Genomic DNA, 25422 nt, shown 5'->3' with positions numbered 1-25422 from the left:
GAACAGTTCCCACCCATGACAGGCATGGGTTGTTGTGGACCTGAGAGTCTGGCTAATCTCTCACTGCAAAGGCTCATTGGCCACTGAGTATGTTCCCATTGTTGTCTGTGTTAACCCACTGAACAGCCACAGAAATAAGTAAGGAGGTAAGATATAACCAAGAAGAACAAAAGAACTGGGGAATGATAGAATTTCAGATCATAGACAACTGAGTGACTTTTTTTTTCCCCATCAATAACTGGAGATTCCTGAGATGTAAACACAGAAAACAGGATAATATATCATGGAGGGCATCTACCCATTTACACTGAAGTTCTCTTTATTTCTGAACATTTCTACAACTGTCCATCCAAGGATAACTCAAACATGTGTGTCTCAAACTGAATCCTCCTCCAGAAATTTAGGTTCATATTTGACTCTATAAATACATGTCTAAAAGTCCCATCAGCTCCCCAAATCAACATATCCTTCTGGAATCCTGCACCCCTGCTGGATCACCTTTCCTTTTCCCAGTCACACTGAGCAGATAACAGAAACCATGAGTGTGTTTTCCCTTCATAATGTACCTATGTCCTAGATTTCAGTTTCCAAGGGTCCAGAAGAAAGTTTTGATAGAAGCAACCAACTAGCAGGGTAATACAGCATTATATACTGGGACTTATGTGATCACATATGTCAACGCCACAGTGAGGACAGGGGCTGGGGCTAATCCAAATGGTCCTGGGATGTCCTAAGTCTCTAAGAATCCCCAAAAGCTCAGCTTGTAGAAGGGCAAGTCTCTCCTGGTGGAGAACACCCTGAGAGCTGTAACTCTCCTGAGGGGCAGGATAAAACTCTAGATTTAAACCAGGCAGCCCATCAGTATGACGCAGGAGCCTCTCCATGACAGCCATGGAGAGGAGGTTCCCACACATGCTGAATACCCTGAGATGGGAACAGTGGCTCAGGGCAGGGAGGATGGTCTCGAGTTGGGAGTCCATGATCCCACACAGGTTTAAGTCCAGTTCCTGAAGAGTGGCTGCACCTTTCTCCAGCAGAACGTGGAGGAGCTCAGGACTAAAGTAGGTCAGCCTGACGCCACTCAGATCCAGGTCTCTTAGCTGACTGATGTTCGGGCACTGGGACAGATGGATCAAGTCTGATTTTGCAAGCTGGCAATTAGTTATTGAGAGGTTGTCCAAAGTGGTCATTAGGAACCTGGGGAGAAACCAAGCAATTAGTTGTTGGAAACTGAGGTGCCAGGTGAGCTCCAGGTAAGAGTCAAGTGATTTCTCCAGGGCCAAGGTTAGTCTGACCATCTGATGACAGTCAATACACTGATTGCCCAGTCTCACTCAAGGCTCAGTCCTGTCACCATTGTGTGACTGAGTCACTTCACAGGATCTTGAAAACTCTCTTTCTTCATCTATAAAGCAGAGTACAACATACTCCACTTCCTTATGAGAATGAATGAAAATAATGGAGTACTCTAGAACATGCTAAAACAAGAGCCAGAGGGAGTTTCAATCAAGTGTGGACATCACTGAATTTTAGTACTGGTAGATGAGATTATAAAATTATTTCAACTCAGATTCCTTCAGTCTCTGCTTGAGCTCCAGATGCCTATATCTCTGGCCAGGTGAGGCTGTACAGAGACATACATAAACCTTCACAACGTTGAACAGCATCAACTGGGGTTGCCTGTCTGTATGAGATCACCTATATCCCTGCATCATCTACAAACCTTATATCACTTTTTATTATCCTTTTGGTTCTGATCCACTACCATCATTTCCAGAATCATAGTTTTCCCATATATTAATTAATGTGATTAATACATATTAATTATCTGGAGCATAAGACAACATTTTACAGGCAAGGAATTTAAGACAGGCTCATTGCAGTCACAAACCTTGTGAGCATTGAGCTTTTCTTCAGAAATGCTCTGGTCTGATGTGGTTTCCCCCCTTCAATGTCCTCTTTACTTAACTATTTTTCTAAGTCATTTGAACATAGACTCTCTTCCTGAGGAAGAAATCACAAACTCCTCACTGCTAGATCAAAACATCTCAGTCTATAATCTGTACCTCCCTAGCAGTGTGTCCCTTTCCAGAGCCACTATACCAGTTTAGGCTCCTACCTTGATTTGTGTGGATATGGGATACCACACTTCAGGACAGAGCAGCAAAGGAGACAGTGCGTTTGACATTTTAGTGTTTTCAATGTTTAGTGTGTTCAGTGTTACCCAGCCAGTGGTCCAACTCACCTGAGCATCTGGTCCAGGCAGCCTTCAAGGAAGGAGAGAGATTCCAGATGGAGATCCCAGGGGTGAAGCAGCCTGAGGAACTGAGAGGTAATTTGGACATGATGCTGCTCCTGCTTCTCGAAGGCAGACAGGTGGATGTGGGAGAGAAAGATTCTCTACACATTACTCATCTCACTGAAGAAAGAAGCAAACCTAGCCAGAGTGGACAGATGCCAAACACAATTCACTTCCACTTCCTGGATACAGTCCAGACTCACTATACTCAGGACCTTCATAATATTTTCCATGGGCGTTGAAAAGATCTTCAGCTTCTTACAGCACAGGTGTATAAAAACTTCTCTCTGCTCCACCCACCTGAGGAGGTAGGTGAGGAAGTTATCCAGGGTACTTTTCTTCAGACAAAGGTCTATGAAAACTTTAAATGGGGCCAAGTGCTGCTTTGTCATTGACCTGTGTTCACCCACTTGTGCTATTCGTGAGCTTGAGCACCCGTGAGTGCTGGCTCCAGACCACATGCTCCAGAAGTTCTGGCCAGTACCATGTAGATCTAGCACCTGAAGTTTGCACCTCCTATGGGGAAAAAGGAGATTGGTGGGGATGCATTAAAATCCACACAGATTGAAGAAACAGCCTCAATATTTGATAACAGGCTGCCCACCTGTGCTGTAACGTTAGATTCCTGATAGCACCTGCTGCCTTGCCTTCTTCTCTCCCTGTCTCACTTTCTTCCATCTATTTTTCCCTTCCCCTACTTTCTGGTTCTCCACTTCTAGAAACATTAAGCTGCACTGGGAGCAGGTGAGGCATGTTCTTTCAGGCTTCCCTGCATCATAGCCACTCCTATGCTTCCGGGAAGCATTTCCCACAGTGAGCCAAAGCCTCTAAACTTCTTCATTGCCATCTTCAGAACTCTATGTTCCATTCTTTTTCCATCTACTTAGCCTCACCCCAGCTGCCTCCTCTAGGATGATTCAGATTTTACCAGGCTACCAGAATCAGACTCACCTGGATCGAACCTTCTGGGCAAGCAGGGCATCAAGGGCTCTGGCACTGCTTGTAAGGGCCCCACATAAGGCATGTCTATCAGGCCCCCCAGAGGCAGGTGGACAAAGGGCCAGGCTTGCACCATGGCCTTCAGGTTCTCAATGCATCTCTCATGGAAAGCCTCCATCAACAGTGGTGGGAAGAGTTCTGTGGGTAGATCCTCCAGAGCAGAAAAGACCAAGGCATCTTCCCTCAGCAGGTTCATTCCTGCAATGTTCAGGAGTCTGGGTGGAGTCCAGAAACTCATCCTAACTCTGCTCCAAAAGGAATCTTCTAGAACATTCGAGGGAACAAGGCATCCATTTCAGGGCAAGCATAAGTATACCTAAGACTATCTCCCTACCCTTCAGAGGAACCTACTCAGGGCCAAGGTGCCTAATCTGGAAGCGGTGGAAGTGCCTCACTTAGCTTATATTACACTCTGAGCTCAGTGGGCACAAAGCTTTAACTCTTTGCCTTTGAGGGATTCAGAACAATCATCTAACAAGTACCGATGAGGAAAAAAGGCATCCACTAGCCCATTCAGTTCCATCCACTGCTTTGCTTAAGTCATGTCCCACTGGGAAGTGGGTACCAAGGATCCTGAAAACTGACTCCAAACTTTATTTGGGGAAGACTTTCAGACCATGACTTAGAGCCCTAAATCTATGGGAAAAGGAGTGTCATGTGGACCAACACAGCCTACATCTTCAGTTACCCCCGTTAACCTGGCTAGTAAACATGAAAGAAATACCCCTAACATGAATGCCATTTGTACACAAAAGTAGTGTTTTAAATTTCAAGAAATAAAATTCCAAACAGATTTTTTTATTAAAAATATCTCCATGGTAAAGACATTTACAAATGATATCAGCTAAAGTGCAAATCAAAATGTTTGGGATTCAGGCAAAACTACACTGAGAGGCAAAACCAAAACCTGAAATGTGTTCATCTGAAAGAAATGATTTTTCAAAAACTCTTCGTGACATCCAGAGTTCCATGCTACCGTTCAAGATTAGCTAACCATGGGTAAAAAGAGGGTGTCCTTAGCTGAGGTTGGTAACTTAGTTCTATGATGGGGTTGGCAGGGTGCTCAGACCTCAGACCCTGTGGAGAACACAGCTGGCCAGAGTCAGAAGATTCTGCATCTCTTCTTCGGGCTTGAGACTTTTATAAACTTTTCTAATCCCATCATCTCTCTGTCCAACTACTAACTCAATCAGTATGGTATACTTGATTAGATGCCAGACTGCCCATTCATCCTGATTGGATCTTCATATTTCTCCAGATTAATTGATTGATCAGATAACAATTCAGGAAACAGAAGGAATAATGGAGGGGGTAATTAAGGACTCATTCATTGATTCACTTAACAAATATTGATTGATATTTACCAATATGGACAGTTATATTCCTGGGTTTGATCAGGGAAGGAATTGTTGGTACTTGACATTGGACAACAAAGAACAAAACTTGAAATCATCATTGTTGGGGGAACTTTGGCCATATCAAAATTACCAAAATGTCCCTGAATGAAAACAGCTTCATGAAAAACGTGGTATTGTTCCCAAAGGAGACAAAATAAACCCATCCCTGTATCAACTTGTCACCTAGGTGTTATGTAGAAAACATAGGAGACCGTGAGCCTATTCAGGCAGGAAGGGAAGAGCTTTTGTGGATGTGGTTGGTTTTCCAGCCTTAAGCAAAGCCTCCTCTGAAGGCTGACAGGTCAAAATCTCAGTGAAAAGAGTAGGGCTGGAGAGTTTGGAGCTGGACATTCCTCAATGGTCGACATGAATGACTGCAACAATGTAAAAAAAAAGCAGTTTTTTCCCTCTTGGGAAGGAGGGAGCTTTAAAGACCTTTTTCTGGGTGATATTTAGAAAGTAAAAAAGAGTGGCTCAAAGGAAACTGTGTCATCTTTGAGGGTGTTTCTTCCTAGAAAGTTGGGATCAGCACAGCAAACACCATGAAAAGACTAAATCCATCTAAGTATGTGAGAAGAGGAAGAGACGTGAGACCTGGGATCAGACATTTCCAGGACTGAGAGCCACTGAGGGTGGGCACTGTGGGCTCTTTGGGGACTTGGAGCCAGGGAAGAAATAAACATGGGTCAGTTGCAAATAACCCTGTCCTCATCATGGCAGCTGCTACCAGGAGCTGTTTTCTCTAAGTTTTTTTCTTACTGAGGACACTTTCCAGATGGCAAATAGCCCCAGCCACTTTCCAGCAGTCTTGGAAGCCAAACCATCATCCCGTGGGTAACCTTTCCGAGTGTATTTACATAATTACTCTTTCCTAAAACTTAGCAAAGTTCAACACAGATTCTGATCAAGGAGATACCATTAGGCACAGAAATAAAATTCTGTTTTTCTCTTCATAAATAGCAACACCTTTCCTGCACTAAATTCAGAAGCTCCGTGTGGTGTTTCAGGTTCTGTCACTTACAGGGATGACTCCCACCTGAGCTGCATCACACAGAGATTTTTTTTGAAGTTTAAGGTCGCAAATAAAGGGAGACCCTTTCTCCATCTTCAAGAATTTTCCTTGTCTCTCTCCCCCCACCATTTATTTGATGACCAAACGGTACTTATATACATTTGCCACCAAGGTGAGGGCTCTTTGAAGGGTCTTCTCCCTCTTGGTCACTTTCCAGAAGATTCCTTTCACCACATTTCTACCATGGTTATAAGTGGCCTTTGCAGAAAATAGGGTTAAATTGGATTCTACTCAATAGACATTTTAACTCCTATGTCACCAATCCCTTTTATTAATGGCCTGCAATAGAGTGAGATTAGTAACAATGATTATCATAAACCTTTCTGTTTACTGAACATAAACTGGGTGAGCAATGGTGTGGGCACTTTTTATTCACTACTTCAGATAACCTTCAGAGAAGATCTAAACATCACTGCTATTTTCCCCTATCTTGGGCTGGTGAACCACGGTCTCTGCCAGGTAGAAAAATCTTCCCATTTCTGTGCAGTGAATAATTAGGTGATAGGATCAGAAGGACCCCTTGAATTGTCAGACAACCTAAATCTTGGAAAGAACTGACTGAGAAACTTCATGTGATGTGATGCAGAAATCGGAGTCTAAGCAGGGGTTGTTCCCATGGGATCACATCTTCTATGAAATCCAAAAAGAGCATTGTTTAAAGTGACAAGTTGAAACCAATTCTCTGAAGAAAACTCGAGGGCTGGTATGGAAAGCTACAAAAGTAGCCAGACTCCAAGTTGGTCATTCTCATATATGTGGGAATTTGGGGGATATTCAGAAGGACTTTCCTGCCTGAGCAGTAATCAGCTGTGGAAGTTGTATCAGAGAAAATGAGACAGACACACGTTTATGTGGTGAAGGCAAATTTTATTCAGGACTATGATAATAGATAACCCAGCATGTAACTTGGCTTCATTCACAATTCAACAAATGCAACTAGGGATTCACAGCCAAGTAGCAGGGGTTTTGTTGCTGGTAAATTACTGAGAGGAGACATCAGGTCTGGGAGAGATTCTGGCTGAACCAATGTAATAGATTTCTTGAAGGCAGCCCAGCATGGTCCTTTACCAATAGTGGGCAGTGAAGAATTTGGATCAGATTTTTGGGGTCATCAGATATAAATGGTAGGGATTCTTGTTGAACCGGTTTAGAATTCTTGTTCAAACTGGATTTTACAAGGAAGTACACAGACAATCCCAGGAGAGGATTCAGGAGCCTGAATAAACTTTGGTCAAACAAAGAACGTTTTCCGTTGAGGGGATTGTGTTGGGGCACTGGGTGGACTGTGCAAACGCTGATTTAGTGAAATGTGTGGCCAACTTGGGAACACGTGAAAGTCACTGATGCTGGACAGGGAGAGCACAGGCAGGTCACGTGGGAGTTGGAATGAAGAGGGGATCCTTTGAAAGATTTCCATGATCTGATTAACAGTCTCACACCCACTGTCATGGGTGCCTGGAGATAATGTTGTCAGTGGACAAAGGAGCAAGAAGGGAGAGAGCACAACCTGCATCCTGGTCTGGACAGAGCAGTCATGTTGGAGACCCACAGAGCTGGAGAGACACAGGAGTCCCCATAGCCTGGGCAGTTTACAGGAGGCTTGAGGATGGCCTCCAGAGGAGGATGGCCGCTGGAATGCTGATTGGTCCACTGGGGTCTTGTTCTCTTTACGGTGATGGGTTGCTATGAAATGAATGTTTGTTCCCAGTCCCCTACTCCTCCTGCCACACACCCCCCACACACACCCCCACAAATTCATATCTTGAAGCTTTAATCCCCGGTGTGATGGCATTTGGAGGTGGTCCCTTAGAAGGTAACTAGGTTTGGAGGACGTCATGGAGATGGAGCCCCATGATAGGTTTAGTGCCCTTAGAAAGGAATGAAGAGACATGAGCTCCCCAACACCCTACCGTGTGAGGAAACTAGGAAGCTAGCTCCCTCCACAACCCGACCATGTTGCCTCCCTGATCTCAGCCTTCCAGGCTCCAGAATCATAAGATATAAATTTTCTTTGTTTAAGCCACTCAGTCCATGGTATTTTGCTATAGTCGCCTTAATCAAGTAAAACACATATGAATGGGGTAGCAAGAGTGTATGGGAAAGCGTAAGCCTTTGTGGTCCCATGAATATTTTCTTTGGACAAATCACACAAAACACAATAAGAAAGTGATGCTGTCCATAGTAGGTTAAAATAAAATACAGGTCACATGATTGACTTTATACTGTAATCCATTCTTATATAAAGTTCCCTATGAATATAGCAATCAGTCTTTCATTCATTATTTCAGGTCATATCTTATTAATATTTACTATAATCCTGGGGTTCCACTAGGTGTAGATGAAGTTTAGGAAGTGAAAGTTACATGGATCCAATCCTTGTGGAATTGAAACCCATCTCATAGGATTCGCAGAAACTGGAAACTAATAGAAATTCTTGGGTTTGTCTCACAGAACAGCAGAGAAAGGAACAGCTTATTTAAAACACTCCTCTTGTAACCTGAGGTCACCTGTCAAGCTCGTCTTCATTGTTCCTGCAAATTTCATACCCTGAAATCTTCCCATACCTTAGACAATACATTACAACACTCCTTTAACTGTGACCTATAGATAACACCTCTGACATATAAGTCACTATAGTAATGGTTCTTTAAGTTGTTTTTTTCAGGTCATGGATCTAGTCTTGCCCAGGTCAAACCAGTCAAGACCAGCGACCATTCAATTGGGCCTGCGGCAGTGCACAGTGGATGGCTTAAAACTGCATCCTCAGATCATGCTAATGCCACCATCTTCTGAACATGCATCCTATGTAGTAGCATGTAACAGAGATATGCCTGCACAGAGCAGTGGTTACCTCACCTTTTTCCTGTCTTCAGTCGCCTTTCCCTGCACCTCTGACCTTACTATACCCTTCACCCATAAATATCCCTGCTCCCTTGCCTTTGAAGTGGTAGATCTCAGACTTGTTCTCTGGTCTCCTCCCTTAGCTGCCATGTAAATTAACCCTTTCTCTGTTGCAAACCTTGGAATCTTGTTGTTTGGCTTGCTGACTGTCGGGCAAATGAACCTGGTTCAGTAACAGAATATTGCAGTTCATACTTGTAGGCATCTTAGATCAGCTTCCTGAGATGTCCAAAGGGTGATCATTATGATGAAAGCACCAGAGATTTCAAAGTTCTGGAAATTTTCATTATATTTCCACTCAAGTTTCTGTATTTTATTGAACATTTTCTATTGTCAGATTCTTTGCCATGACCAGTGATGAAAATAGGGACATTATCATTTTGGAAAATCAAGACCCAACCTACAGTGAATTGGAGAATTAAAGAGACAGAGTTTAAGAAGCTTCCATGGGCTTCCCTGGTGGCATAGTTGTTGAGAGTCTGCCTGCCGATGCAGGGGACATGGGTTCGTGCCCCTGTCCGGGAGGATCCCACATGCCGTGGAGCGGCTGGGCCCGTGAGCCATGGCCTCTGAGCCTGCGCGTCCGGATCCTGTGCTCCGCAACGGGAGAGGCCACAACAGTGAGAGGCCCGCGTACCGCAAAAAAAAAAAAAAAAAAAAAGCTTCCATGAGGAAAGAAAAAGAGGAGTTCAGTTTTTTAGATTCCACATATAAGTGAGAACATACTATGTTTATCTTTCTCTGACATATTTCACTTAGAATAATGCCCTCATAGTCCATCCTTTTTGTGGAATATGACATATTTTCATGGCTTAATAATATATATATAGTATATATATTATATATACTATATATATGTATATATACACACACATATGAGGAGGAAGTTCAGGGGAGATGCTTCCTCTATCTGTATTATTAGAATATTTTACACTGAGAATGTTGTTGTTTATTACTTGGGCAAATCCAACAAAAGAATGAAAACAAATGGAGTTTTCTTTTGTAGGTAATTTACATGGACATATGTATTGACTGCAAGCGCTATTTCTTCTATATCCTACATGTTTATATTATTGTCAGCCAGCTAACTTTTCTCCAAATTGGCACTTTAGTTAAAAATAATATTTGACGATAAACTGATGATAAAGTTTTCTATGGACCATGCAGTTATAATCTTTTACTGCCATGCAAGCCTCTGTGGGTAGTTATGGGCAGTGATTGAGACACCGTTCGTGCCCTTTATGGGGCAATATCTGTCTAAGAGGGGAGATCGTCAAGAAAAAATAATTTTAATAAGTATCGTTATCCTATGATCCAGAAATCTCGCTCCTTGGTATCCGTCCAAATGACTTGAAACCTTATATCCACACAAAAACATGCACATGGGAGTTTATACCAGCTGTTTCATAATTGTCAACACTTGGAAGCAACCAAGTTGTCCTTCAGTACATGAAAGAATCAATAAACTGTGATATATACAGAAAATGGAATGTTATCAAACCATGAAAATGCATGAAAGAACCCTCAGTGTCTATTACCAAGTGAAAGAATCAATCTGAAAAAGGCTACATACTGTATAAGTCCAACTATATGATATTTTGGAAAAGGCAAACTCTGAGAACAGTGAAAAAAATCAGTTGAGGTGAGGAGGTGGGGTTGAGGTGGATGAGGGATAATTAGGCAGAGCAAAGAGGATTGTTAGGGCAGTGAAAATACTCTGTATAATACGACAGTGGTGGATACGTGTCATTATATATTTGTCAAAGCTCATAGAATGCACAACACCAAGAGGGAACCTCAATATAATCTATATACTTTGGGTGATGATGATGTGTCAATGTAGGTTCATTTATTATAACAAATGTACCAATCCAGTGGGGAACGTCGATAGCTGGGGAGGCTATGCACATGGTGGGGGAAGGATTTAAATGGAAACTCTCTTACCTTGTGCTCAATTTTACTTAGAACACAAAACTGCTCTAAAATATAAAGTCTACTTTTAAAAGTGTAGTTGTAATCCTTCCAGCTCTGAAATTTTATTTTTCTAAATATTTTTTAAAGAAGAAACAGTTCTTTTTGAATGGTCTTTAAAATCAGTTTTAAAGACATTTTTCTTTTGAGGATCCAAATCAATTTAACATTTTTTAAAATATCCACATGCATTTTTTTTTAATTGGAGTATAGTGCTTTACAACGTTGTGTTAGTTTCTGCTGTACAGCAAAGTGAATCAGCTATACGTATACGTATATCCCCTCCTTTTGGGATTTCCTTCCCACATAGGTCATTACAGAGCACTGATTAGAGTTCCTTGTGCTATACAGTGGGTTCTCATTAGTTATCTATTTTATACGTAGTAGTGTATATATGTCAATCCCAATCTCTCAATTCATCCCACCCCCTCTTTCCCCCCTTGGTGTCCATACGTTTGTTCTCTATGTCTGTGTCTCCATTTCTGCTTTGCAAATAGGCTCATCTATACCATATTTCTAGATCCCACATATATGTGTTAATATACGATATTTGTTTTTCTCTTTCTGACTTACTTCACTTTGTATGACAGTCTCTAAGTCCATCCATGTCTCTGTAAATGGCACAATTTCATTCCTTCTTATGGCTGAGTAATATTCCATTGTGTATATGTACCACATCTTCTTTATCGACTCCTCAGTTGATGGGCATTTAGGTTGCTTCCATGTCCTGGCTATTGTAAATAGTGCTGCAATGAACATTGGGGTGCATGTATCTTTTGGAATTATGGTTTTCTCTGGGTATATGCCCGGGAGTGAGATTGCTGAGTCATATGGTAGTTCTATTTTTAGTTTTTTAAGGAACTTCCTGGCAAGGGATTAATCTCCAAAATATACAAGCAGCTCATGCAGCTCCATATTAAAAAAACAAACAACCTAATCCAAAAATGGGCAGAAGACCTAAACAGACATTTCTCCAAAGAAGACATACAGATGGCCAAGAGACACATGAAAAGCTGCTCAACATCACTAATTATTAGAGAAATGCAAATCAGAACCACAATGAGGGATCACCTCACACCCGTCAGAATGGCCATCATCAAAAAATCTACATACGATAAATGCTGGAGAGGGTGTGGAGAAAAGGGAACCCTCTTACACTGTTGGTGGAGATGTACATTTACACATGCATTTTTTAAAGTACTGAATTGTCTTTATAATTTTAAAAGACAATTTATATCTTCTATATCTATATAAATTACAGCACAAATATTTAGACTAAATGAGCATTTACGTTACAGCAGATGTTCTTAGAATGCTGAACACTACAGAACTGCTTGCAACACTGGTTTGTCATTTGGTCTGATCTACCAGCAGGCGACCTAGGAGTCCTGAGGCTCAGAATGTCTATCGCCAGAGAAGAATGGAATCTCTCCTATGACATCCCCCTGCCCCTCCCAGTGCTGGCTGCCAAAGCAGCTTGGGTGAATGGTGATTCATTGCTGGCCTCATGTAAATGATGAGTCCTTTCCTCTTTCCTTCCTGTTGTAAGAATAGAGGGTAAGCTTGAGGAATGAAGCATCCTGGGTGTGTCTGCTAGCAGGAGAAAAGAAGGACACAAGTCATTTATTGAGCTCCTACTGTATGCCAGGTCCAGCGCTAAGACCTCAACATGCATCATCTCATTCATTCTACAGAAACCCCATATGCTGTTTGTGCATGATTACCTCCATTTTATGGAGAAGCTGTGCCTCTTGCCTAAGATCCCCCTAGCCCAATATCCACTCCGTCCCCTGAGCCAACAATACCAACCCCTGAATCCTCAGCAAGGAACCTTCATTTGGGTGCCTTTTGTTTATGGTCTCTGTGATGGTTAATTTTATGTAACATTGATTCTGGGTATTTCTGAGATGGTGTTTCTGGAAGAGATTAGCATTTGAATCCATCAACTGAGTAAAGAGATCTGTCCTCACCAATGTGGGTGGGCATCAGCCAATATCTTGGGGGCCTGAGTGAACAAGACACTCTTCTCTCCCTCTTTCTCTTCTTGACCATGAACATAACAGCTTTTGGCTCTTGAGACTTGAGACTCCATGACTTACATGAGTGGCCCCCTGGTTCTCAAGCCTTTAGCCTCACACTTGGAGTTACATCATCAGCTCCCCCAGTTTTCAGCCCTAAGCTTTGGCCTGAGTTATAAAACTGTCTTTGCTCGTACTCTAACTTTCAGACTGTGAGACCTCCATCTCTGTAACCATGTAAATCCATCCCCATAATAAATCCCTCTTAATATATATCTGTATATACAGATGACTCTTGAACAACATATCTTTGAACTGCTCAGATCCACTTACCCGCGGATATTTTTCTATAATAAATGTAGCCCTACACCATCTGCAGTTGGTTGAATCTGAGGATGTGGAACTGAGGGTAGGGAAGGTTGACTATGAGTTATAAGATGTATACAGAATGTGTTTTTTTATACATGCTGATATGTTGATAATAAAGCATGCTATACTAGTCTTCCCTGGTAGGGAGAGATAGTAGGTGTTATAGGATTAATGTCAGTCTTTCAATGACATGACGTAACCCTACAAAAGGATATAATTTCTTAATGTGGTTTGGAAATACTAAAACCCTGTTATATGCCCATATGATTTTAGTATTATGCTAAAAAGAAATTGTATGTCTTTACTGGTCACAACTAGTTTAATTCAAGGAGGACCACTACCTCCTCATGACAAGCATGGGTTGACAAGGACAAGAGACTTTGGGCCATCTGCAGTGTGGACGACCCCTTCCAGAACTGGAGGTCTTAACTTGTGTAGTGAAGCCCTGTCCCAGCACACACGAAGGCCAGGAACTGGGACTAATGGACCCACTTAAAGAACTATGAGGACTGCTCATGTCCAGGGTCATGGCCTGAGTCAGCAGTGAGGGCCCTGTCAAGAGCTCATCATTGACCACTGAGTATTTTTCCCTTGTTGTGTGTATTAACCAACTGAACAGCCACAGAATTATGTAAGGAGGTCAAAGATGTCCAAGACAGAAGAGAGAACTGATGGGAATAGTAGGGTTCCCAATCATAGAACATTTGGTGCATTTTCTTTTATCAGTAACTGGAGATTACTGAGGTGAAAACAGGATAATATACCATGGAGGACATTAGTCCATTTACATTGAAGGTCTCTTTATTTCTGACCATTTCTTTATAATCACCCCCCCAGGGATAATGCCAACATGTGTGTCTCCAGCCCAAATTTCCATCCAGAAATTTAGATTCATATTTCTGATGCTATAAGCACATGGCCCTGAAAGTCCCCTCACCTCCCAGCTTCTACATTTACAGTGCAATCCTACACCTGTGCTGGATCAGCTTTCCTTTTCCCATTCACATTGAGCTGATATCTGAAATCACAGGTCTGTTTTCCTTTCATGATGCATCTATTGTGTAGATTTCTATTTCCAAATGCCCAGAAGAAAGCTTTTGACAGATGCACCCAACTAGGCAGAGATATAGCAGTGGTATAGAAAGGGCTCCTCTTGATAGAATGTCTTATTGCCCCAGCGAGGACATGGGCTGGAGCTAAGCCAGATGGCCCTGGGACATCCTAAATTCTTCATAATCTCAATTAGCTCATCCCGAAGCTGGGCAAGTCTGCCCAGGTGGAGAGCTCCATGAGGGCTGTAACTTTCCTGAGGGGCAGGATAAAACTCATCTCTTAAATGGGGCATACCAGTGGTGTGACACAGCAGCTTCTCCATGATGGTCATAGAGAGGAGGTTCCCACACAGGCTTAAGGTCCTGAGCTGGGAACAGTGGCTCAGGACAGGCAGGATGGACTCAAGTTGAAAGTCACTGAGCCCACACTGCTCTAAGTTCAGTTCCTGGAGGGAGGCTGCAACTTGCTCCAGGAGAACTTTGAGGAGCTCAGGACTAAAGTCGGTCAGCGTGACACCACTCAGATCCAGGCCTTTTAGCTGACGGATGTTTGGGCATTGGGACAGATGGATCAAGTCTGAATCTGTAAGCCGGCAATTAGTTATTGAGAGGTTGTCCAAGGGGGTCTTCAGGCATCTGGGGGGAAAACAAACAATTAGGTCTGACAAACCAGGGTGGCATGAGCTAAAGTTGGCAGATAGTTGATTTGCCCAAAGCCAAGGTCCTACTAACTGCCTTAAGAAGGTCAATACCTAGAATGACCAGTCTCATTTTAGACTGACTCCTGTCATCTTCTTTGTGTGAGTGGGTCAACTTTACAGTATCTTGAAAGCTCTCTTTCATCATGGGTCAAGCCGGGTGAAACTTACTTCGCCTATTTTAAATGATGAATGAAGATAATGAAATGCACTAGAACCTACTCAGCAGAGAGCCTAACACTGAGTCTCAATCAAGTGTGGGCATCACTGAATTTGAATATCGGGAGAGAAAATATAAAATGCTTTCAACTCAGGCTTCTTTCAGACCATGCTTAAGTCCTAGGCACCTGTATCTCTGGGCCAGTTGAGGCTGGTGGGAGACGTATAGAGAATCAAACTGAACAAGATCCCACATCATCAACAGGGGTTGCCAGTCTGCAGGGGCTCACTTACACCCCTGCATCATCTGCAAACCACCTTCCACTTTCTATTATCTGTGACTGCTGCTCCACTGCCATCCTCTCAGTCATGCATTTCTTAAATATTAATTTTCTGAAGCAGAAGACAGCCTTTTAGAGACTGGGAATTTAAGACAAGCTCACTGTGTTCACAAACCTGGTAAACACAGAGATTCTCTCTCTCTTTCTGCCACGCAGCTTGTGGGATGGTAGTTTCCCAAGCCCCCAGCCATGAAAGTGCAGAGTTCTAACCACTGGACCTCCAGGGAATTCCCCAGAGCTTCTCTTTAGAATTGCTCGGGTCTGAGGTAGTTTCCCTTATTTAATGCCCTCTTCACTTACCTAATTTCCTAAGCCATCTGACATAGATAACTCTTTCTAAGGAAGAACCTATATCCACCCTCACTGGATCCTAACCCTATGATCTATAGCTTTCTACTATGGTGTCCCATTACAGAACCTCTACAGCAGTTTTTTCCTCTACCTTGATTTGTGTGGTTATGGGATACCACACTTCAGGATAGAGCAGCAAATGACACAGTTCACGTGACATTCTAGTGTTGTGTTCACTGTTACCTGGTCAGTGGCCCACTCTCACCTAAGCATCTGGTCCAGGCAGCCTTCAAGGAAAGAGGGAGATTCCATATAGAGATCCCGGAGGTGGTGCAGCCTGAGGAACTGAGAGGTAATTTGGACAATGTGCTGCTGTTCCTGCTCCTCAAAGGCAGACACAAGAATGGGGGAGAGAAGGAGTCTCTGCACATTACCCATCTGGCCCAGGAGAGGAGCAAACATGGCCAGTGTGGACAGATGCCAGGTGCAATTCACTTGCACCTCCTGGATACAGTCCAGTTGCACCATACTCAGGACCTTCATGATATTTTCCATGGGCATTGAAACAATCTTCAGCTTCTTACAGCACAGGTGTATGGAAGCTTTTCTCTGCTCCACCCACCTGATGAGGTAGGTGAGGAAATTATCCAGGGTCTTTTTCTTCAGACAAAGTTCTATGAACACCTCCAAGGGAGCCAAGGGCTGCTGTGTCATTGACCTGTGCTCAGCCACTGGTACCATTCTTGAGCTTGAGCACCCGTGAGTGCTGGCTCCAGACCACATGCTCCAGAAGATCTGGCCAGTGTCCCGTAAATCCAGCACCAGCAGTTTGCACCTCCTGTGAGGAACAGATTAGTGGGGGTGCATTAAAATCCACACAGAATAAAACCACTGTCTCAGAATTGACAACAGACTGTCCACCTGTGTTTTTATTTCACATTCCTGTCATCACCTGCTGACTCCACTCTTCCCTCTCTGCCTCACTTTCCTCCGTCTCCCTTTCCCTTCCCCCCCTTTCTAGTTCTTCACTTCTAGTACTGTTAAGCGTCGCAGGAAGGAGATGGGGCATGTTCTTTCAACCCCCCTTGCATCTTAGGTACCCTTACATATCAGGAAGGCATTTCCCATAGTGAGCCAAGGTCTCTGAACTCCCTCACTGTCATCATCAGAACCCTCTTGTCCATCCCTTGTCCATCTACTTTCCCTCATCCCACCTGTCTCTTCCAGGAGGCCCAGGATTCTACCAGGCTATGCAAATCAGACTCACCTAGGGCGAACCTTCTGGGCAAGTAGGACATCAAGTGCTTCCAGCACTGCTTGTAAGGGCCCCACATGAGGCATGTCTATCAGGTCCCCCAGAGGCAGGTGGACAAAGGGCCAGGCTTGCACCATGGCCTTCAGGGTCTCGATGTGTCTCCCATGGAAGGCCTCCATGAACAGTGGTGGGAAGAGCTCAGTGGGCAGATCTTCCACAGCAGAAATGGCTGAGGCCTCATCCCTCAGCAGGCTTGTTCCCGCCAGGTCCAGGAGTCTGGGTGGGGTCTGGACACTCATCCTGACTCTGCTGCAAAAGGAATCCTGTGGAAACTGCCAGGGAACAAAGCATCGATTTCAGGCCAAGCAGGAGCACACCTCAGACTGTCTTCCAAACCTTCAGAAGTACCTACTCAGGCCAAGGTCACTGCTCTGGCAGAGGCGGAAGTGCCTCAATTAGCCCATATTACACTGTGGACTCAGGGGGCAGAAAACTATAACATGTTCCCTACTGGATCCAGAACAAACATCTCACAAGTACCAATGAGGAGGAAAGGCAACCACTAGCTCATTCAGTTCCATCCACTGCTTTGCTTAATTCCTGTCCTACTGGGAAGTGGGTACCAAGGAGCCTGAAAGCTGACTCCAATCTGTATTTGGGAAAGACTTTCAGACCATGACTTAGAGCCCTAAACCTATGGGAAGAGGAGTGTCAGGTGGACCAACACAGCCTACATCCTCAGTTACCTCAGTTAACTTGGCTGGTAAAGATTAAGGAGATACTCCTACAATGAATGCTATTTGTCCACAAAATATATTTTTTAAATTTAAATTTCAAGAAATAACATTCCAAACAGATGTTTTTTATTAAGAATATCTGCTTGAGGGACTTCCCTGGTGGTCCAGTGGTTAAGACTGCGCTCCCAATGCAGGGGGCCAGGGTTCAATCCCTGATCAGGAAACTAGATCCCACATGCTGCAACTAAAGATCCCGCATACCGCAACGAAGCTTCCACGTGCTGCAACTAAGACCTGGCTCAGCCAAATAAATAAATAAATAAATATTTTTAAAAATAATATCTGGTTGGTGGGGACATTTAAAAATGAGATAAGCCAAAGAACAAATCAGAATATTTGAGATTTAGACAAAACTACGCTGAGAGGCAAAACCAAAACCTGAAATGTGTTCATCTGAAAAAAATGATTTTTCAAAAACTCTCTGTGCCATCCAGAGATCCATGCTACCCTTCAAGATCAGCTAACAATGGGTAAGAAGAGGGTGTCCTTAGCTGAGGTTGGTAACTTACTGTTATGATGGGGTTGGTGGGCTGCTCAGACCTCAGACCATGTGGAGACCCCAGCCAGTGACTCTGGAGCCAGAAGATTCTGAATTCCTTCTTCAGAGGCTGAGGCTTTTATACACCTTTCTAATCCCATCATCCCTCTGGCCAACTACTAACTCAATCAGAAAAGGATCCTTGATTATATTCCATACTGCCCATTGGATTGATCCTGGTTAGATCTTCATTCTTCTCCAGATTACTTGATTGAATCAGATAACAATTCAGGAAACAGAAAGAAAGATGGAGGGGGAATCAAGGACCCATTCATGGATTCACTCCACAAACATTGACTGAATTCTACCAATACAGCCAGTTATATTCCTGGGGGTCAAATAGGAAAGGGATTATTGCTTCCTGACATCGGACAAGAAAAAAACATAACTTGAAACCATCATTATTGGGAGATCTTTGGCCATATCAAAGTTATCGAAATGTCCCTGAATTAAAACAGCTTCATTAAGACAGTGGTATTGTTCCCAAAGTAAACAAAATAAACGCGTTTCTGTATCAACTTGTCACTTGGATGTTATGTAGCAAAGATACGAGATGATGAGCCTATTCAGGGAGCAAGGGAAGAGCTTTTGTGGATGCGGCTGGTTTTCCAGCCTTAAGCAAAGCCTTCTGTGAAGGTGGGCATATCAAGATCACAGTGAGGAGTAAGGGTGGGGGCTTCACCTCTTGGAGCTGAGCATTCCTGAAGGGACCACTGAATGACTGCAACAATTGAAAATAAAGAGTTCTTATTCTCCTAAGGAGGATGGAGATTTGAAGACATTTATCTGGGTGATATTTGGAAAGTAAAAGAGAGTAGCTCAGAGGAAACAGTGTTACCTTTGAGGGTGTTTCCTCCTAGAAAGTTGGGATCAGCACAGCAAACACCATGAAAAGACTAAATCTAAGAATGTGAGAAGAGGAAGAGATGCAAGTCCTGGGATCAGACATTTCCAGGACTGAGAGTCCCTGAGGGTGGGCACTGTGGGCTCTTTGGGAACTTGGAGCCAGGGAAGAAATAAACGTGGCTCAGTAGCAAATAACACGGTCATCCAGGGGCAGGTGCTACCAGGAGCGGTTTTCTTTAAGTTTTTTTCTCACTGAGGGCACTTTCCAGATGGCAAATAGCCCCAGACATTTTCCTGGGTATTGGAAGCCGAACCATAATCCCATTGGCCACTTTGCAAATGTATTTAGATAATTACTGTTTTCTCAAACTTAGCTAAGTTCAAGACAGATTCTGAACAAGGAGACACCATTAGGCACAGAAATAAAATTCTTTTCTCTTCATAGAGAAATTTTTTGCTCTTCTATTTGGTGTTTAAGGTTCTACCACATTCAGGGATGACTCCCACCTGGGCTGCATCACACAGAGATTCTTTTGAAGTTTAAGTTCACAAATAAAGGGAGACCCTTTCTCCATCTCTAAGAATTTTCCATGCCTCTCTCCCACCCCACTTATTTGATGCCCAAACAATTCTTATATAGCACTGGCCACCAAGTCAAGAACTCTTTAAGGGTGTTTTCCCTCTGGGTCATGTTCCGGAAGATTCCTTTCACCACATTTCTGCCATGGGTATAAATGGCCTTTGCATAAAATAGGGTTAAATTGGATTCTACTCAATAGGCATTTTAACTTCCAGGCCAACCATCCCTTTTATTAAAGACCTGCGGTAGAGTGAGATTAGTACCAATGATAATCATAAACATCTCTGTTTATTGAACAAAAACTGGGTAAGAATGGGGCGGACACTTTTTATTCACTACCTCAGATCACCTTCACAGAGAATCTAAACATTGCTGTTATTTTCCGCATTTTTAGGCTGGTGAATCAAGGTTTCTTCCAGGTAGAAGTATCTTCCCATTTCTGTGCAGTGAATAATTAGGTGACAGGATCAGAAGGACCCCTCAAATTGTCAGACAACCTAAATGTTGCAAAGGACTGACAGAGAGCCTTCACATGATGTTAGTGGAAATGCAGAAATTGCAGAGTTTAAGCTGGGGATGTTTCTACAGGGTGGCAGTTTCTATGAGGTCCAAAAAGACCATTGTTTTAAAGTGAGAAGTTGAAACTAATTCTCTGAAAAAAGCTCGAGGGTTGATATGGAAAATAACAAAAGTGGCTAGACTCCAAGTGGGTCATTGTCGGATTTGTGGGCATTTGTGGGATAATCAGAAGGAGGTTTCCTGCCCGAGCAGTAATCTGTTGAGGGAGACGTGTCAGAAGGAAATCAGAGACAGACACAAGTTTACATGGTGAAGGCAAATTTTATTCAAGACTATGACAATAGAGGAAAAGATACCCCAGCATGTGACTTGGCTTCATTCAAACTTCAACAGATAGGAATAGGGATTCACAGCCAAAAAGCAAGGGGGTTACCGGCTGGTAAATTAATAAAGTCTGGGAGGGATTCTGGCTGAACCAATGTAACAGATTTCTTGCTAAAGGCAGCCCAGCATGATCTGATACCAATAGTGGGCAGTGAGGAAATTTGATCAGATTTTTGGGGTCATCAGGTATCAAGAATGGGGATTCTTGCTGAACTGACTTATGCTTCTTATTGAAACTAGATTTTACAAGGAAGTACACAGACAATCCCAGGAGAGGATTCAGGAGCCTGAATAAATTTTGGTCAAACAAAGAACTTTTTCATTTGAGGGGACTGTGTTGGGGCACTGGGTGGACTGTGCAAATGCTGATTTAGTGAAATGTGTGGCCAACTTGAGAACAGGTGAAAGTCACTGATGCTGGACAGGGAGAGCACAGGCAGGTCATGTGGGAGTTGGAATGAAGAGGGGATCCTTTGAAAGATTTCCATGATCTGATTAACAGTCTCACACCCACTGTCATGGGTGTCTGGAGATAATGTTGTCAGTGGACAAGGGAGCAAGAAGGGAGAGAGCACAACCTGCATCTTGGCCTGGACAGAGCAGTCGTGTTGGAGACCCACAGAGCTGGAGAGACACAGGAGTCCCCATAGCCTGGGCAGTTTACAGGAGGCTTGAGGATGGCCTCCAGAGGAGGATGGCCGCTGGAATGCTGATTGGTCCACTGGGGTCTTGTTCTCTTTACGGTGATGGGTTGCTATGAAATGAATGTTTGTTCCCCATCCCCTACTCCACCGGCCACACCCCACACACACACACCACACAGACTCATATCTTGAAGCTTTAATCCCCAGTGTGATGGCATTTGGAGGTGGTCCCTTAGAAGATAACTAGGTTTGGAGGACGTCATGGAGATGGAGCCCCATGATAGGTTTAGTGCCCTTAGAAAGGAATGAAGAGACCTGAGCTCCCCCACACCCCACCATGTGAGGAAACTAGGAAGCTAGCTCCCTCCACAACCCGACCATGCTGCCTCCATAATCTAAGGTTTCCAGGCTCCAGAATTGTAAGAAATAAATTTTCTTTGTTTATGCCACCCGGTCTATGATATTCTGTTATAATAGCCTGAATCAACTAAAACACAGGTGCATGGGATAGAAACAGTGTACAGGAGGCTAATGTCTTTGTAGGCTTATGATTTTTTTTTGAACAAGTCACACAAAACACAATAAGAAAGCAGTGCTTTCGACAAAATTCAACACCCATTTATGACAAAAACCCTGCAGAAAGTAGGCATAGAGGGAACTTTCCTCAACATAATAAAGGCCATATATGAAAAACCCACAGCCAACATCATCCTCAATGGTAAAAAACTGAATCCAATTCCACTAAGATCAGGAACAAGACTAGGTTGCCCACTCTCACCACTCTTATTCTACATAGTTTTGGAGGTTTTAGCCACAGCAATAAGAGAAGAAAAGGAAATAAAAGGAATCCAAATCGGAAAAGAAGAAGTAAAGCTGTCACTGTTTGCAGATGACATGATACTATACATAGATAATCCTAAAGATGCTACCAGAAAACTACTAGAGCTAATCAATGAATTTGGTAAAGTAGCAAAACACAAAATAAATGCACAGAAATCTCTGGCATTCCTATACACTAATGATGAAAAATCTGAAAGTGAAATTAAGAAAACACTCCCATTTACCATTGCAACAAAAAGAATAAAATATCTAGGAATAAACCTACCTAAGGAGACAAAAGACCTGTATGCAGAAAATTATAAGACACTGATGAAAGAAATTAAAGATGATACAAATAGATGGAGAGATATACCATGTTCTTGGATTGGAAGAATCAACATTGTGAAAATGACTATACTACCCAAAGCAATCTACAGATTCAATGCAATCCCTATCAAACTACCACTGGCATTTTTCACCAAACTAGAACAAAAAATTTCACAATTTGTATGGAAACACAAAAGACCCTGAATAGCCAAAGCAATCTTGAGAACGAGAAACGGAGCTGGAGGAATCAGGCTCCCTGACTTCAGATTATACTACAAAGCTACAGTAATCAAGACATTATGGTACTGGTACAAAAACAGAAATATAGATCAATGGAACAGGATAGAAAACCCAGAGATAAACCCATGCACATATTGTCACCTTATCTTTGATAAAGGAGGCAGGAATGTACAGTGGAGAAAGGACAGCCTCTTCAATAAGTGGTGCTGGGAAAACTGGACAGGTACATGTAAAAGTATGAGATTAGATCACTCCCTAACACCATACACAAAAGTAAGCTCAAAACGGATTAAAGACCTAAACGTAAGGCCAGAAATTATCAAACTCTTAGAGTAAAACATAGGCAGAACACTCTTTGACATAAATCACAGCAAGATCCTTTTTGACCCACCTCCTAGAGTAATGGAAATAAAAACAAAAATAAACAAATGGGACCTAATGAAGCTTCAAAGTTTTGCACAGCAAAGGAAACCATAAACAAGACCAAAAGACAACCCTCAGAATGGGAGAAAATATTTGCAAATGAGGAAATTGACAAAGGATTAATCTCTAAAATTTACAAGCAGCTCATGCAGCTCAATAACAAAAAAACAAACAACCCAATCCAAAAATGGGCAGAAGACCTAAACAGACATTTCTCCAAAGAAGATATACAGTTTGCCAACAAACACTTGAAAGAATGCTCAACATCATTAAACGTTAGAGAAATGCAAATCAAAACTACAATGAGATATCATCTCACACCGGTCAGACTGGCCATCATCAAAAAATCTACAAACAATAAATGCTGGAGAGGGTGTGGAGAAAAGGGAACACTCTTGCACTGCTGGTGGGAATGTGAATTGGTACAGCCACTATGGAGAACAGTATGGAGGTTCCTTAAAAAACTACAAATAGAACTACCATATAACCCAGCAATCCCACTACTGGGCATATACTCTGAGAAAACCATAATTCAAAAAGAGTCATGTACCAAAATGTTCATTGCAGCTCTATTTACAATAGCCAGGACATGGAAGCAACCTAAGTGTCCATTGACAGATGAATGAATAAAGAAGATGTGGCACATATATACAATGGAATATTACTCAGCCATAAAAAGAAAGGAAATGGAGTTATTTGTAGTGAGATGGATGGACCTAGAGTCTGTCATACAGAGTGAAGTAAGTCAGAAAGAGAAAGACAAATACCGTATGCTAACACATATATATGGAATCGAAGAGAAAAAAATATGTCATGAAGAACCTGGGGGTAAGACGGGAATAAAGACACAGACCTACTAGAGAAAGGACTTGAGGATATGGGGAGGGGGAAGGGTAAGCTGTGACAAAGTGAGAGAGTGGCATGGATATATATACACTACCAAACATAAAATAGATAGCTAGTGGGAAGCAGCCACATCACACAGGGAGATCAGCTCAGTGCTTTGTGACCACCTAGAGGGGTGGGATAGGGAGGGTGGGAGGGAGGGAGATGCAAGAGGGAAGAGATATGGGAACATATGTATATGTATAACTGATTCACTTTGTTATAAAGCAGAAAATAACACACCATTATAAAGCAATTATACTCCAATAAACATGTAAAAAAAAAAACCCATAGGACCATAAAAAAAAAAAAAAGAAAGCAGTGCTGAACATAGTAGGTTAAAGTAAAATACATACAGGTCACATGATTGACTTTATCATGTAATCTGTTCTTGTATAAAATTTCCTATGATTATAGCAAGCACCCTTTCATTCATTATTTCAGGTCATGTCTTACAAATGATTATTATATTCCTGGGATTCCACTAGGCCTAGATGGAGTTTAGGAAGTAAAGGTTACATGGGCTCCATCCTTGTGGAATTGAAACCCAACTCATAGGGTTAACAGAAACTGTTAACTTTAGTTTGTCTCACAGAACATCAGAGAAGGGAACAGCTTGTTTAAAACCCTCCTCGTGTAACCTGTCTTCACCTGTCAAGCTCACCTTCATTGTTCCTGTGAATTGCATACCCTGTAAGCTTCCCCTACCTTAGACAATATATTACAAGATTTCTTTAACCACCCTCTAAAGATAACACCTCTGACATATGGTTCACTATATTAATAATTTTTAAGTTTTTTTTTCAGGTCATGGATCTAGTCTTGCCCAGTTCAAACCAGTCAGGACCAGCGACCATTCAACTGGACCTGCATGAGTGTACAGCGTATGACATTTTTACATGAGAGGGCCAAAAACGCCATCCTCAGATCATGCTAATGCCACCATCTTCTGAACATGTATTCCATGAAAAAGCATGTAACTCAGACAAGCGTACACAGAGCATCTATTACCTCACCATTTTCCTGCCTTGAATCAACTTTCCCTGCACCTCTACCTCCCTATACTGTTCACCCATAAGTATCCCTGCTTCTTTGCCTTTGAAGAGGAAAATCTCAGACGTGTTCTCCTGTCTCCTTTCTTGGCTCCCTTGTAAATAAGGCCTCTCCCAACTGCAAACCTCAGAATCTTGGCCTTTGGCTTGCTGACCATGGGGCAAATGAAACTGGGTAGTAACAGAATGATGTAATTCGTATTTGTGATCATCTTCAATCAGCAGGCTGAGATGTCCAGAAGGTGATCATTAGGATGAAAGCACCAGTGATCATAAAGTTCTAGGAATTCTCTTTATATTTCCACTCAACTTTTACGTATTTTATTGAGCTTTTTCTATTATCAGATTCTTTTCCATGACCAGTGATGAAAATAAAGGCATCATCATTTTAGAAAATCAAGAGCAATCATACAGTGAATTGGAGAAATAAAGAGACAGAGTTAAAGAAGCTTTCATTGAAGAAAGAAAAAAGACGAGTTGACTTTTTTTAGATTCCATATATAAGTGAGAACATACAGTATTTCTCTCTTTTTTTTTAATAAATGT

General features: G+C 42.5%; 1 protein-coding gene across 1 annotated transcript; it reads right to left on the bottom strand.

Moving 5' to 3' along the window:
• Positions 1-644: 644 nt before the first annotated feature.
• On the bottom strand, positions 645-18181 carry LOC309800619 (PRAME family member 15-like; the record flags this gene model as incomplete). The annotated part of the gene is made up of 7 exons (XM_082614784.1): positions 18129-18181; positions 16835-17154; positions 15833-16405; positions 14374-14714; positions 3251-3496; positions 2246-2267; positions 645-1197 (listed from the first exon to the last, which is right to left on the bottom strand). Exons 2-7 carry the CDS (start codon positions 17119-17121, stop codon positions 645-647), a joined length of 2022 nt encoding a protein of 673 aa, XP_082470910.1. The 5' UTR covers positions 17122-17154; positions 18129-18181.
• Between the last annotated feature and the right edge of the window lie 7241 nt (positions 18182-25422).

Source organism: Mesoplodon mirus (genome assembly GCF_964341445.2).
Source record: "Mesoplodon mirus genome assembly, chromosome: 3".
Lineage (NCBI taxonomy): Eukaryota > Metazoa > Chordata > Mammalia > Artiodactyla > Ziphiidae > Mesoplodon > Mesoplodon mirus.
This window is presented reverse-complemented; position numbering and strand designations above follow the sequence as displayed.